Source organism: Camelina sativa, chromosome 15, assembly GCF_030686135.1.
Source record: "Camelina sativa cultivar CO46 ecotype springtype chromosome 15, ASM3068613v1".
NCBI lineage: Eukaryota > Viridiplantae > Streptophyta > Magnoliopsida > Brassicales > Brassicaceae > Camelina > Camelina sativa.
Genome location: NC_141894.1, coordinates 15,145,682 through 15,162,311, shown reverse-complemented (window position 1 = coordinate 15,162,311; position 16,630 = coordinate 15,145,682). Strand labels below are relative to the sequence as shown.

Below are 16,630 nucleotides of genomic sequence, written 5' to 3'. Positions count from 1 at the left end.
GAGCCTTGGGTGCGACCAGCTTTGGGAAGCTTGATTCGTGTGTCTTCACCATCACGCTAGTGTGAAGATGTCCCTAAGTCATCAGAAGGAGTTGTACTCTTTTTCCTTCTTCGGGTTTGTCCCATTGGGTTTACCAAAGGGGTTTTAATGAGGCATCGAACTCTAGTGCATCTCCACTTTGTTTCCGCTTGGCTCATGACTTGGAAACTTTCATTGACAAGATTATGGGCCACGGAAGTGAAGATCCTATCCACCGCGTCCAGCCAATGACGTGGAAACCCTATCTCCTTCCTTCCTTTACTTTATTTCCTTTGAACTCTCTTATGACTGTTGGATTGGTCTTTGTTTTGAATTGCTTTTTCTTTTGCTTTTAGGGACATGTGTGTTCCTTAGCTTTGGCCGCGTGTCTAGGGTTTTAGTGTCTCCCATATGTAAGCCTCCCTATAAAAAGGCCTAAACCCTCTTGTAAAACTCATACTTGAATAAGAATTAAAATACCCAAAGAGAGAGTCTTTGTTTTTCGTCTCACCCCTCTCTTCCGCCCAAGTCCGGGACTTGGCTCTCGAAAAATCGTAGAAGGTTCGCAAACCGGGTTTGAGACCTTCTAGTCCGACCGTATCACGGGCTGTGCCATCTCCCGTGTGTCGTCGCATCGATCCACCTTCGTTTCCATCATCTTGTAGCCGCTCGCAACCATCATCATTCCGCATCGTAGCCGCTTGTAACCATCGTCGTTCTGCATCATAGCCGCTTGCAGCTTTCCGTAGCCGCTCACAGCCTTCCGTAGCCACTCGCAGCCTCTCGTAGCCGCCCGACCACGACGAGACCAAAGTTCAAACTTTCGATCCGCTCGTCTGTTTACCGCCAAACTCCGTTTCCACTGTTTGTTTTCATCCTACATTTCTTTTACAAAGTTTGGTCCGAGGAAAGTTGCCTCTAACCTAAGCGTCCCGAAGCCAAGCCGTTCTGTCCGTACCGCGAGACGACCGACGCTCGCATCAGCCTTGGTGGAGGTTGTTTCTTCTACTCCAACACAGTTTATTAAGGTTCCAATGCCGCCTGCTCTGATGCTCACTCCTGAGACGTCTGCGTCGTCTAGTTCTACCACTTCTACACTATTAGCAGACTACTTTACCTGATATCGTTGAGGTTTCCTTACCTGGTTTACTCGAGTTATAGGGATAAGGGCATCATAAAAAGATCCCGTCAGTTCTACTAAAAGACTACGTTGTTCCTCATGTACACTCTTGTCTCACGCTCTCGCTCTCAGTTTCTCCGAATAAATTTTCTCATCTACGGTCTCTGGTAAGATTTTTTATCCTATTTCCATGTATTTATCTGACGCGTGTTTTTTGGTCAATGATATTTCCTACATGGTAGCCATCCTTGACAGCACAGAGCCAACACATTTTTAAGATGTTGTCTTAATCAAAGAATGGTGCAAGGCTATGCTTAATTTAAGATGTTGTCTTAATCAACTCCACAAGTCTTTTCATATGAAAGATCTTGGACGGCTGAAATATTTTATGGGCATCAAGGTATCTCGTGGCAAGGATGGTTATTGTCTCTCTCAAAAAAAATATGCACTTGACAAAACCAATGAGGCTGGCCTTCTTGGTTGTAAGCCGTTGCCGGTACCTATCGAGGTTAATCATAAACTTGCTTCCGCCATTGGACCGATTTTCGACAACCCTCAACAATATTGTCATTTGGTGGGTCATTTTAGGAAAATCGGTATTTTCATACTCCAACTAAGGAGCTATGTTGAATTCCTACTCCAGCTTTAACAATGAGCAAATTCATACATTAACTTAAATAAAACTCAAATTAACTACTCCAACTTGTAAAACGGTGTTGAATCATACACAAGCCGTAACGGTGTTAAGAGAACGTTAACGATTGCGTACGTGGAAGCCACGTAAGAAACGACGTCGTTTTGAGAAACAAAAGAAACAACTTATGTTTCTCAAAACGACGTCGTTTAATGCTTCTTCTTCCCCTTTTCTTCTTTCCTGAATCGAGTTACTTTGCTCAATCTCCACAGACCCGTAATATAATACCACAAGAGCAATCGAATCTAAACACTTTGACGGAGAAAAGAGCGACCGAGAAGCTGCGTCGCCGTCCACCTCTCACTCGATTCTTTATGTAGACAACAATCAGCAAAACTCCTAAACTCGTCGGAACATCCTTCCGGCACACGTGGCGGTTCTCCGAAGCACACGGCACACATCAGCGTCGCCCAATCAGGTCTCTGTCCCCGAGGAAGTAACGGAAACTGTCTGACGATTGGTTTCTCGAAGATCCCGTGGCACCGTACGATGTAAGGAGAATAAGTGCGGCGGAGGATCTCTATCTTGCGGGTTAGATGTCTCGTGAAAGTCGGACTCATGTCGTCGTTGACTGTATTCAGAGCGTAAAGCTCCGCCGTGGTTTTGTGTCAGACTTTGTATACGATCCCGCCGTTTCCGCTTCCGGGGATGTGGAGTTTCTCGATATCCAAAGCGGAGATCCGGTTAGTGATAGCGGTGGATGCGATGGCGGCGGCAGTGGAGGAGGGAAAGGAGAAATAGAGGAGGCGATCTGAGAGAGGTGGAAGCGGTAGACGGAGGTTGATCTGACGGCGTTCACGAACAAGAACCATTGAATTAATTAGAAGTGGTAATGATGATTTGAGAATTTTGAAGAAGAAGAGTGATGGAAACTGCAGCTTTTATTTGGAGATTGAGCAAAGTAACTCGATTCGGGAAAAAAGAAAAGGGGAAGAAGAAGCATTAAACGACGTCGTTTTGAGAAACATAAGTTGTTTATTTTGTTTCTCAAAACGACGTCGTTTCTTACGTGGCTTCCACGTACGCAATCGTTAATGTTCTCTTAACACCGTTACAGCTTGTGTATGATTTAACACCGTTTTACAAGTTGGAGTAGTGAATTTGAGTTTTATTTAAGTTAATGTATGAATTTGCTCATTGTTAAAGCTGGAGTAGTAATTCAACATAGCCCCTTAGTTGGGGTAAGAAAATACCGATTTTCCGGTCATTTTATCTACTTGACAATTACCAGGCCAGATTTAAGCTACGCAGTACACATTCTCTCTCAATTCATGAAAGCACCTTTGGAAGTTCATTGGGAAACAGCTCTCTGTCTTGTTTGTAATCTCAAAGGCTCTCCTGCGCAAGGAATTCTTCTTCGATCAGATTGTGACCTCAAAGTTTCGCCTACTGCGACTCTGATTATAACTCATGTCCTATTACTCGACGTTCACTCTTCGCATATGTCTTTTATTTAGGAAACTCACCTATTTCTTGAAAGATGAAGAAGCAAAAGATGGTTTCCAGTTCCTCTGTTAAGGTAGAGTACTGTGCCATTACCTACACACTCAAAGAAATCAAATGGTTGAAGGGTCTTCTCAAGGATTTGGGCGTTGATCATCCTTCTCCGATATCACTACATTGTGATAGTCATGCTGCCATTCATATTGCAGCTAATCCTGTTTTTCATGAACGGATAAAGCATATTAAATCCGACTGTCATCAAGTTCGGAATGCCGTCCTCGCCAAGCTCATTACTACGAAACACATTTCTACTAATGATCAGATTGCTGATTGTCTGACCAAGGCTCTACCAGAACCGACATTTCAACGACTTTTGTCCATGTTAGGTGTTATGGATTACATAACATCAACGTGAGGGGATATTAGATTAGGATATATGTTAATATACTATATCCTTAGATTTACTATGATACGGTCTTATCACTTTTAGGCAACTCCTTTTGTATAATTACTTTACATATTTGATAAGAATACACAAGAGATTACCTTCTATTACACTTCCATTACCCAAAAACTACAAAGAGCAGTTTATGCCGTTCTAGGGTTTTCTAGCTAATGGAGGAAAAAAAAAAATAGTAGAAGAAAAAAAGAAGAAGAGGGAATCTAATAAAAGGGGCTCACTGAAGCCTCTCAAGCCATCCATATAAGCAATTCAACATTTTGTATTAAGCTGGCACGTCGCCCATTAGGTGTCTAACTTTTTGTATTGATTCTTTAACTTTTTTTTGACATGAACATAAGTTTTTTTTAGTTGATTGTATGATGAAGTCATGAGTTAATGTTACAGTAGCTATTGTCTTGATCGTTAGCATATGTTTCTGTGTTTGAACGAGGGTGAAAACTGTAAAGAATCAATTAAATTGTATCTATTTTGCATTTGAAGTATCAACGTTTATTGATTTTATTAATTTATTGATCACACAAACCCTTTATAAACAACTGCGTTTTGTTCTAGGTTCCATATAGAGGTTTGTTTAGTCATTTTGTGAATTAAACTAAACCCATATATCAGAGGTGCAGTCCCCGCCAGGATATCTCATTTCGTGAGCGAGCGCAGGACCATCTGGCTCGGACCCAAAGTCGACGAAGAAGTCAGGGTTTATGGATAGACCACCTTTGTCTGTATCTACATCAATTTGCAACATGTGTGAGCCTTTCTCCACAAGTTCAGGGTAAAACTGTCTGTCCCAAACGCTAAACAGCGAGTTCGTCACGTACAGTCGCTTCCCATCTAGGCTCAACTGAAACATCTGAGGACCTCCTCTCAGACGCTGACCCTTCACACAAGAAAAACACCAATTATTACAATAGCGTGTATAACAAGTAACACGTTCTAGATTTTGTACAACGGACCTTGATCTTAGGGGCATCGAACTGAAACTTCTTTCCATCTTCTCCTAAGGCGAAGACATCGCTTACCTTTTGGACTAGCCCACCTACTTATAGTTGACCGGTTAAAACAGGGTTTTCCGGGTCCTCGATGTTGTACTGGCGAATATCTCCTTGAAACCAGTTGGAAAAATAGAGGAATCGGTCGTCGAGTGAGATTAGAAAGTCAGTGATAACGCCTCCCATTTCCGGGAGAATCCAGTTTTCAACTTTCAGAGGTTCCACTGATATAGCCACCTTAAAATTGGAGAGGTTGTTTGTAGTTAGGAAGAAAAAAAAAAGAAAAAGAAATGAAGATTCATTATACCTCATGGCTCCATGTTTCATCATCCTTCTTGAAAAATCTGACAATAGTACTCGACAACGCACACCCCACATATCCGATAGCTTTATCCGGGTTGTGCAAGAATCTTATCTGCAAAACAAAACAGAGGAGGATGATGTTGTTTCTTGTGGAAGAAGAAAGTAGTATAAGCTGAGATTTGCAAGACTAGTGTTTACCTCTAAGGGTACAAGTCCGGTATCACCGAGGTCAAGTATCTGTTTCAATTCTCCTTCGGGCCAACTATAGACATGTAGATGCCTTCCATACAAGCCATCAGAGACGTCCTTGGGGTCAAATCCTTTGGTAAACGCGGCTGGTGCTCCCCAAGAGGTACTAATCATCGTCTTGTGTCGAGGTTGGTACCAGAAATCATACCCAAACAAAGGACTGTGTCCATCCTTGTCCCACCTTTTAAAAGAAATTTAAATTAAATTAGCTGTTACTCAAAATCCTTAAGTGAACAATTAGGTCTGGTTCCTCTTTCTTGCCATCTAAGAAACAGTACAAATCCGTTATTCTCGATGTTACCTTCCTTTGATATTAAACTCGGAATCAAGTAAGAGAAACCCACTGCCTTTTGCGTTTCCATCTTCATCCCCAAGACAAGACACAAGAATGTCTCCGGAAGCTAAGCAATGAGGTTGATGCGGATAAGCCAATCCCGTCTTCTCCAAAACCTCCGCTGGCTCCACAAATTTGTGTAGAAATGGTTCCCTCGGGTTTGTTTTCGTATCGACGATGTAGATGCGACCAGAACTTTTTTCCGACATGTGTGAGATGTGAACACAATACATGAGAAGTATTCAGATACAAAAGAAACAGAGGAGAGATGTTGTTAAGTTTCTTACAGAAGAGAAGGCAAGATGATGTAACGTCTTTCACAAGCACGATCACCATAGCAAGAGCTACAAGAGTTCCAGCCTGAATGATGAAGTTCGTCATCAAGAAAAGGCATTGGTAGTCTATGGATGACACTAGAGTATGTCGTTGAACTCGGTTCCACATCCACCGTCGCTACGTAATCTGGCTTTGCCGTCCCAGTTCCTGGACCAAACCAATTTCCAAAAACCTTTAGCCGACATAACAAAGTTTGAAACCAAATCTTATAATGACATTAGTTGATCTTAATGACTCTTAATTCCACTTCATATATAAAGAGCTAGAAAATAGTTTACCGGTGTATAAGGCAGTGACATAGATGAGTTCCTCTCGTGGACCAGACATGGCAAGGAGAGGCGTGGCGTAACCCGGGCCGCTCTCACAGCAATCTTCACCCGCCGCTTCCATCTCAGTTTCTATATCTCTCTACTAAGCTGTCTTAGTAATGCAGCAGCTACTTCTGCATATATTGGTTTTATATACTGATATTTTCTGCAAGTTGGAACTTGGAAGTAAACTAATAATATATGTATCAATATAACACCGTTATCATTTTAATTCATCACTAATCATTTTGTTTTATAAATATGGAAAAAAAAACAAAGAAACAAGAAAAAATCGAATACGTCGGCACGAGACATTTGCTAAGAGTGCGACACGGGATGGTAGGCAGGCTCAGGTCGTATATATCCATTGGTGGCCCTTCTTGGCTTCTTTTGGCATTGCTGAAGATAGACAATATAATCGTTTTACTATTTCTTTGAACCTTTGCTCTATTCTTTATTTTATTTTATTAGACCATCGACGAGAAACAACAAAAAAAAGCTCAAACCTCTCGGGAGAAATCTTGCTTACATCTTTGGTTTATACTTCTTTAATGAAAATTTGTTAGAAATACCATTTTAAAATATATTTTTTTAACATTTTAAATTTTACTATCTTTTACATCTGGTATAATATGAGAAGATTTTGCTCAATTTTTACTAAAAAGATGACACTTGACATGTTATCTATCTAACACCTGTCTTATTTTGTTGTTTATACCTAATTAACTAAATTCATTTGTACTTTGGACCTAAGTAATTACTGGTCCATAAAACAAAAAAAAATACTCTCAACATTTCATTTTTCCCTTTTTCAATAAGAACCAGTTGTAGATCCCTTCTGATTTAAAGCCACCATTCATCAGTTTAATTTGAAATGATAAATATGGGTTTCAATCTTGTATATGATTTAGGGGAAAAAAAAAACAGATTCTGAATTATGTATAAAATTTATTTCTGGGTTTCAATCTTATAAATGATTCATGGGCAAGAAACGATTCTAGGTTATGTTAGATTGTGAGATGTTTATGTGTTCTCAAAATTCTCTGATCAGTTCATAAAATTTTGGCTCAAAGTTTAAATTTTGGACTTCTATTCCTGCTTAGTTTCTGGCATTTAGTCTTATATAATCTAATGGTGGGATGTTTTCCGTAAGTAATTTGATAATTGCTTACTCATTTATTCTTCATTAGATCTTACCAATTCGTTTTCCTTAAAAGTAAAATTCATTCTGTTTTCCATAAAATTATAATTCAAACCCTAATTACTCTCATAAATTTTCAGTCAATATTATTTAATTTTAGTCATTAGGTTCCTACGAAGAATTATATTATTTTTATATATCTTTCCAAAATTTAATAGGTATTTTCGATAATTTTTTAATATAAATGCAATATGATATATATACGAAGGGACCAAACTCAGTTTCTATAGAGTATTCTTAATAAGCTGATAAGCTATTTATTGCATTGAAACCATGTATGGGTCACCTCGATTGTATTCCCAAATATATATTGTTGTATATATATTTTAATGAAAGTTATAAAAATACACCCATTAAGAGAAACTTATCATTTGATATTTGACAAAACTTAGTGGTATGAAACCTAACATTTGTAGTTACTAGGTGCTTTCCCACGCAATGCGTGGGTTGTGGTGTAGTTGGCACTTCTTTGTTTTTTTTTTGTTTTTGGTCTTTTTTGTTTTCTCTTTTGTATTATCTCGTTTTAATTAGGCATATACGGGCTTTGCCATCACTTTTATTTATACACTATATGTTTATACCATTTCGTTCAGATGTGTATAATTGTGGCGTTTACTTTTTATGAATTATGAAGATGTTGTTTCTTGCTTTTGAGGATTCAATCTTATCATTGACTGATATTGTTTCCAATACATTTATTGTATTATAGATTTTCTAATTATCTGTTTATGTAAACCCTTCATACGTTGATGTTGTAATAATAAATTATTTTTAAAAATATCTTCCGTGTAAGTGATTATGTTTGTATGCCCATGTTTTGGTCTAATATCAATAAGATTGTTTCTGTTTTTCTTTAGTTGGCTTTGAAACCAATATTGAGTTAAGCAAATAATGGGTCGAATTATGGTGTTAATAAGTAATATAAATTCTTATGTATATATATTGTATATATGTGACTATAAATTTAGCTAACTAAAAAATTATGTAATATTTAAATACAATCTTGAACATATATATATATTTTTTTATTTGTGGGAGTAATGTATGAAATTATTGGATAGAAGTTATTTTTGAGTTAAATGACCTTTAATGTCTTTAAAGTGAGTTAAATATTAATAAATTTTTATATGTGTCTTGACTTTTTTTAAAAGGAATACCAAGTGTTTCCTTCCAAATTTGAAGTGATATAGTATTTTAGTTTTCTTATATGATTTTATGAACTTCAATGTAAAAGTTTTTCAAAGTAATAAGTACACTCACTGATTGAATTATAAAATTTGGAGAAATGTTTATTTCGTTTAATCATCTGCTCTTTTAAATAAATTAAATAAGTATGTTGTTATTCCTACAAATAGGACAACATATATTATAGTTTAACCATGGAGTTAAGCAATGGAAATGGAACTTGTGATTGCAAGACAAAATGCTTATATGTTACACATTGATCGTTTAAAAATGAATAGGAACATCTAATTCTCAAATAAAGTTGATTGTTTTGTTAAAACCAACATATGTGAATTTAAATTTAACTATGCAAATTTAAAAAATAAATATGAATAGATTAGAAAGGCAAGAAATATAAAAGAAATATTTGTTTATATAAATAAAATAAAAATTGAAACCAATGTTAAATATATATAATACTTTCTACATTAAAATATAGAATCAAACTCTTACAAGTTACAACACATATGAGATATAACAACATTTGATATTGGTAGGAGAGGAGGAGAGAATGTTTACTATAAGATGGTAATCCAAATTAGATAATGGAGATGAATCTTTAAAAAATAGAACAATGTAATATCTATATATATATAATACTTTCTAAATTAAAATATAGAATCAAACTCTTACAACACATATGAGATATAACAACATTTGATATTGGTGGGAGAGGAAGAGAGAATGATTACTTATAAGATAATAATCCAAATTAGATAAAGGAGATAAATCTTTTAAAATAAGAACAATGTAAAATATATATCATGTAGTCTCTAAAATTTAAATTTAGCATTAACAATTTACAATGATATTTCATTTTTTTTTACAACCCATACAACAAAAATAAGAAATCAAAAATAACAAAAAAATAACGAAATATGATTTGAGGTATTGTAGAAGAGAATGAGAGAATGTGAAAATGAGATAGTAAAAGAATGTCAATATGAGAGAATGATAGATTGAGAGAATGCTTATTTATATGATAAGAAATGATGGAAGTTACATTTAGAACTATGGAGTTACAATAGTAATTTATTGTGTTTGAATAGAATTGAGTGGTAGAATATGATTAATGCATAATTTATTTTATTTTCAGTTATAATTTTATTTTAATGTGTGAGTTAAATGTATTGTGTTTATTGGATCTTAAATATTGTTTAAAGCAATTAGAAAGCAAATAAAAAAATAAAAAAAAAATAGAAAAAATTAAATGAAAATCAACCAATAAGGAGAGACCAAAACCTTACTTTTATATATATGATATATTGCTTTAAACTTTGAAATGAGAAATATATTATAAACAATAATTTTACATGAGAAATATATTAATTTAGCCAACCAAAATATGAATATAAGTTTAGCCAACCAAAATAAATAAAAAATATTAAAATTTAACCAAAAATAATTTCTCTTGAAAGATAATAAGTTAGTAGGAGGAATGAATTAATGTACAATTATTGGATATGAGTTACATTTGAGTTAAATGGAGTTACATGTCTTTAATTATAAATAAATATTTTAATTTTTTATAACCTAAAATAAAAGGAATACCAAGTGGCTGAATCAAAATTCACATGATTTGGTTGTTTGTTGATATAAACTCAACACTTACACATAATATTTCAAAATAAAAAATATTACTTTTTAAGTGACAAACTAAATTAGTTTTCTTTTAAAATTATATGAATTCTTCAATCTCAATAATTTTTAAAATCCCAAGGATAACTTATATTTTTTTTGGTTTTCACTCATCAATTTAATTTATAGTGCTAGATTTCATACTAATGGTTTCATCTTTAGAGAATTTAGTGAAATAATATTTTTAAAATTATATTTTATTTTTATATTTAAGTTCCAGTTGAATATGTTTTGTTTTTTGGATCATTTTTTATTTTGATTAAAGACACAAAAAACCAATTGTTTGATTATGTTCTTTTTGTTTTCAAAAACCTCAAATCATAAAAAAAAAATACATATTATATTGATCTCTGCAGATTTAACAATTGGATCACAAAACAAAATAGTATTTATAAATGGATAAATGGATAATTATATTGCTCTTTAAATATTATATTGATCTTTATAAATTATTTAAAATGATACATGAATATTTGAGATAACCAGAGACATAATAGATAACTACATATGGATCATTTCAACTTTAAGATCTTATTGTGTGGTGAATATTGTAAGGAAGTATGAAAATAATGACTTATAAGATGTTAATACAAAATAGAAAATGGAGATAAACATTTTAAAAGATTAAAATAAATATATAAGATATACATATCATACAAACTCTAAAACTAAGCTTTTACAATGATATTTGATTTGATTTTTTATAACCCATACAACAACAATAACAAAAAAAAAATACAAAACAAAACAAAAAAGAGATTTGAGAGTAGTGGAAGAAGATGAGAGAATGAAAGAGTGATAGACTAAGAGAATAAGATAATGAGTATTTATAGGAAGAGAAATGATGAAAAATTACATTTAGAAAAATGAGAGTTACAATTCTAATTTATTGTTTTGTTTTAATACAATTGATTAATACACCTTAGTGGAGAAATAAAGTTAATGCATAATTTATAGGGAGAAGCTATAAAGATTTCAATTTTATATTATGTGAGTTAAATGTGGAAATTAATTGTTTTAAATTTGTGTTTTAATATATTTTTTTTTTGTTAAAATTGCATTGCTAAGTGGACCAATAAGGAGAGACTGAAACTCTACTTTTATATATATGATTTTAAGCAATACTTCATCTATTTTACAAAACGTATTTTTTAGGACTTCTGCGCACACACTCATTTTTTTATCGAGGTAAAACTCTCATTAAATACATATGGGAGAGGTGATTTCTAAATCCATATGGAATTGTAAATTCTAAAAATCAAAACACATGGATTTTGAAATAACATGTTTTATCCTTGGATTTGGATCTATCTATTTTACACTTTCAAATCCATCCAAATCCATTTAAAACATAATGTGGATTTTGAAATCCAAAAATAAATCATTAAAATCAATAACATGGGATTTGAACAAGTATTTGTAAATCATAGAACCAATAACACATAATTTTGATAAGTATTTTTAAATCAATGATTGAATAACACATGATTTCCAAATCCATTAAAATCATAGAACCAATAACCCCTCTCATTTCATAATAATACATTAGGTTTTCTGAATTCAATTCTATATAAAAGTGAGTCTATCAGTCCCTCTTTTTTTTTTCTTAACCTTTTTTTTCACTTTCTTTTACCCGATTCGTGAAACATACTCAAACCAAAAGCCATAATGATGTATATAGTCATATTAATATTTTTACGATTTTTGGCATTTGTATGAAAGATTCAAGATACAATATGAATTGTTTTTTTCAAGCTTAAATTTCTGACCTACACAATTGCTAAACAACTCTTGCGATTGACACGCAATGTCATCGTATTAAAACTAGAAATAGGCTCGCGCAATGCACGAGATATATTTACATTTTTTTAATTAATTATATTATATATCAAATTTAGAAATCAATTTTTGTAATAAAATTTTAAAATTTTTAATATGTGTTCCTTTATATATATGGTTTTTCATGTTTTGACGCAAAATAAAATAAACAAAACATATATATCAAAAATATTTTTGATTAAAGTAATTAAATCCCTCAAATTTCTTTTGTTTTGGATTTTATTGTTTTGTGATAAATTGTTAGGTTCTTAGAGCATCTCCAACCACACTCTATTTTAAAGTCAATACTCTATTATAGAGTAATATTTGCTCCAACACTACTATAAAGAATAAATGCTAGGATTACTCTATATTCAATTTTTTTTTACACTAACTCTATTTTAGAGTCAAAAATAGAGTGATACATTGAAAAAAACTATGCTCTATTTTAGAGTAAAAAATAGAATATATATTAAAGATAGTCTTAGCACAAATTAGGTTTGTGTAGAGACCAGATAAAACGAAAATAGTTTGCTCAAATATTACCAGATAAATCTCATTTTTCCCTACATCTTTTCCAAAGCTTTAATATATGGATGCGATCAAGACTTATATGATGATTCGCTAGATCTTTATAACCAGAAAATTATTATGAAGTCAGTAACCATGAAATTAAATCAATCAAAATATGTTTTAGTCTCAATCGTAAAACCAAATTGATAAATATTGATCTTTTTGCAAGTGATTTTACAACTTTATATATTTTTTAACTCAATCTTAATATTTGATTTTCTTTTGACTCCACAATATGTTGGTATGGTTTGATGCTATAGTTGTATAATATATCATAATTTAATAGGATTTTAGTGGAAGTATGGAACTGACTAACTTTATTGTCTACTCAATGAAAGAAAATATTATATGATTTTAAAACGTGTGAAAATTAAGGTTTATAAAATTACATTAAGGCTTAATCATAATCATGTATCTTTATTGTCTACTCAATGAAAGAAAATATTATATGATTTTAAAACGTGTGAAAATTAAGGTTTATAAAATTACATTAAGGCTTAATCATAATCATGTATTTAAACTATTTCATTTCTCATCCAAGATATGATTTTTATTATGATATTTTCTTTTATTATAAAATAGTGTGTTTTTTTACTTTAAGGATGAAGGACAAATTAAATAAAATGTAAGAAAAATGTTTAAAATGGATGTATCAAATATCAGTTATTTATTAGGAAATGTTATAGAATATTACATTTCTTATCATATACATAATATGAGATTTTATTATAAAATAATTTGATTTTGTTTGATAAAAAAATTTAAGATATTAATGTGGATTTAAAAATATATGTCAATTGTACCAACATTAGGAAGAGAACTATGACTATTTGGAATTGAAAATGATATAAATTTGTTAAATAATAAAATAGAAATAAAGGATGACAGGTGTCGGTAAAAGAGAATGCCAAATGGAGCAATGTGAGTAAAAGTTAGAAACCCAATGATTATGAGATATGTGAAGGTACATCGGAGGTGGTAGCTGCTGGGAACGATGGTTGTGAGAAGGTGAGTACAGGTGAATTCGACATCGATTGGTTCGTATACTCCTGATGAGTGTAAGGGCTGTCAATTATATTTGTTAGGCTTGTAATTGGTCTTATTTTGTCAAGCCTAATATGAAAACTTAAAAATAATGGCCTTTAAAACTAAGAAAGGACATGTGTCAGTTATATAATAAGCCAGGTGTCATGTTCTAAGGAGAAGTTGAGAAAAACCTTCTCTTATTATATAAATAAAGGATGACAGGTGTCGGTAAAAGAGAATGCAAAATGTCGCAATGTGAGTAAAAGTTAGAAAAAGGTCTTATATAATATGAGAAGGTTTTCCTCAACTTTTACTAAGGAGATGACACTTGGCATGCTGTATATCTGACACATGTATTCATTTGTTATTTGGACCTAATTAATTTGTTATTTGGACCTTATTAACTTAAATTATTTGTAGTTTGGACTTTAGTAACTACAGGCCCACAAAACCAAAAAAAAAATTATATCTCCTTTTTATATAGATATTTTCAGTTTTGTACAAAAATAAATATATAAATATAGAATGTTTGGTTGACAAAAAAATTATATATATATATAAATATAGATATTTTCAGCAAAATGTATATTCTAGATTTTTATCGTTATGAAGATGCATCAAATGTCACAATAATAATATATATTTGTAATATGAGAAGGTTTTTTTTCTAACTTTGCCTGCCAATGCGACACTTGGCGCTCTATATTTGTGATACATGACTTTCTCACTAATCATAAATTAGAAACTCTATATGAATGCTGAAAATGTGTTCTTTTAATTAAAAAAAAATGAACTCTCCAACCAATCAATAAACTAAACTTTTGAAACCTGAATTTTGTATTTTACTAATGAGATTATGATCTAGACAATATGTTTTACACAGAGGGATCACCATTGATTATTTTGAATAAATAATAAGTGTATTCCCGATTTAACATATGCTTCAGTGTTTACTCTCTAATCTAGTAATCACCCTTAATATATTTTTTTTGGAATAATGCATATTAAATTATGGCTCATGTCATAAAACTTTAATAAATATCTTATACTATATCTCGAATTTAATTATGAATAAAATTCATGAAAAGAAAAGTGTGTCAAATTTTTTTTTAGATTCGATATATTATCTCTATTTTCTAATTATTAAAAAATAATTACCTTTTAAATTATTTTTGGAAACTATTGTTTTCTGTAATTTCATGAGGTGATTAAGCAAATATATTCTGATACCATTATATTATTTTTATTTTCTTTTAGTACATAAGTTTTACAAACATTCAACCAGTAACTTATAGAATATTAAATACACATTTAATTTTTCTGTGTTTGTCTTTAATACAATTAATGTGATTATTGAATACAATGTAATTTTTAAAAATATATTAGAATATATTTGGTACTTTAAAATTATTCTATCATAAATTAATTTGGTTTCAGTTTTTAGTTTAAAAGTATAAAAACTTTTTTTTTGTTTTTATTGGTTTGATCAGTAGTTTTATTTTTAGGTTATATGGTACTCCCTCCGTTTCAAAATATAGGATGTTTTAGAAAAGTTTTTTGTTTCACAATATAGGATGTTTTCAAGTTTCTATGCAACTTTTAGATTAGTTTAGTATTTTATATGATGCAGTATTGTTTCTGATTGGTTGAACTTGTTAAAAGTAAAAATTTCTTAATCTGCGTGCTTTAATTAAAACATCTTATATTTTGAAACGGAGGGAGTATATGCTTTCATTAGGAAATATCTTATATGCTAAAACTAAAAGTTGGTAGAAATATTTTTTTCTAACAATGTGAAAAAAAACTTTTAAGCAAACTATACACCATATAAGATAAAAATAAAATGAAGTAGATTAAAAAATATTTAATTTAAAATTAGTTAGAAAAACATGTCACATGTGTCATAAATTTAGAGCGCCAAGTGTCGCATTGGTAAAGAAAGTTAGAAAAAACTTTCTAAAATTAATAAGAAAAACATGTCACATGTGTCACAAATTTAGAGCGCCAAGTGTCGCATTGACAGAGAAAGTTAGAAAAAACATTCTCATATTATATAAGATTTGTAATTGATTGACATATCGTTTGTTGGACCAGCGACGAGTGATCTTATATGTTATTTTGATTGTGAAGAACGACATATATAAGAATCTTTTGTCATCAGACTAATCTCCTTTAGAGAGTGTACACGCTAAGTACTAGTAATTATAATATGTTAAATAAATTTTTAGAATTTTTTTTAGGTTTGTGTTCTATGTTTTACATTTAGGATATAGTTTTAAGAAAATAATGTCTAGTATTTAGGATTTAGAGTTTATAATTTGGTTATTTTGTATATTAAAAAGGGTATTTTTGAAGATGAACAACATAGAAATAATATTTTTAGAAAATGACATAGAAAAATGTATTTTTGAAAATGTCCTTGTCTAATCGACTAATACATATAGGCTCATTCGATCTTCAAACAACTTGCACAAACCCTTAGTTAGGTGAAGCTCTAACACATTTAACACACCTTAATATTGTCAAGTCACCAAAACGGTATATTTTACATCTTATGACGTAAGCATGGCCGCCATTTTAGAGCTATACTTGGCATTTGTTTTACATGAAATACAAAAGAAAGCATCACTTCCCATTACTCTCCTTTTGGCTTTGAAGTGATAATATAGTTAAATGTCAAAAGTTGTCACTTTCGAGTTTTGAGGCTAATATAACCCAGCTATACAAAAATTGTATCAACAACTACACATAGAAGTCTAAGATATCGCTAATACTCAAACGTACAATTTGGTTTTCACTAGTTCTATTCTATGAAACGTACAAGAATATCTAATAAGTATCTATAGTGCTGCAGAACTGGATAATTCATCATAGTCGAAGAACAAAAAGCTTATTA

The 16,630-nt window shown here is 31.7% G+C and overlaps 1 protein-coding gene across 1 annotated transcript; it reads right to left on the bottom strand.

Moving 5' to 3' along the window:
• Positions 1-4,204: 4,204 nt before the first annotated feature.
• On the bottom strand, positions 4,205-6,794 carry LOC104746894 (selenium-binding protein 3-like). Its single transcript, XM_010468436.3, has 8 exons — positions 6,555-6,794; positions 6,225-6,388; positions 5,898-6,093; positions 5,578-5,805; positions 5,226-5,457; positions 5,032-5,139; positions 4,689-4,961; positions 4,205-4,612 (listed from the first exon to the last, which is right to left on the bottom strand). The coding sequence occupies exons 2-7, from the start codon at positions 6,334-6,336 to the stop codon at positions 4,776-4,778; spliced, it is 1,062 nt and encodes a 353-aa protein (XP_010466738.2). The 5' UTR covers positions 6,337-6,388; positions 6,555-6,794; the 3' UTR covers positions 4,205-4,612; positions 4,689-4,775.
• Positions 6,795-16,630: the final 9,836 nt, after the last annotated feature.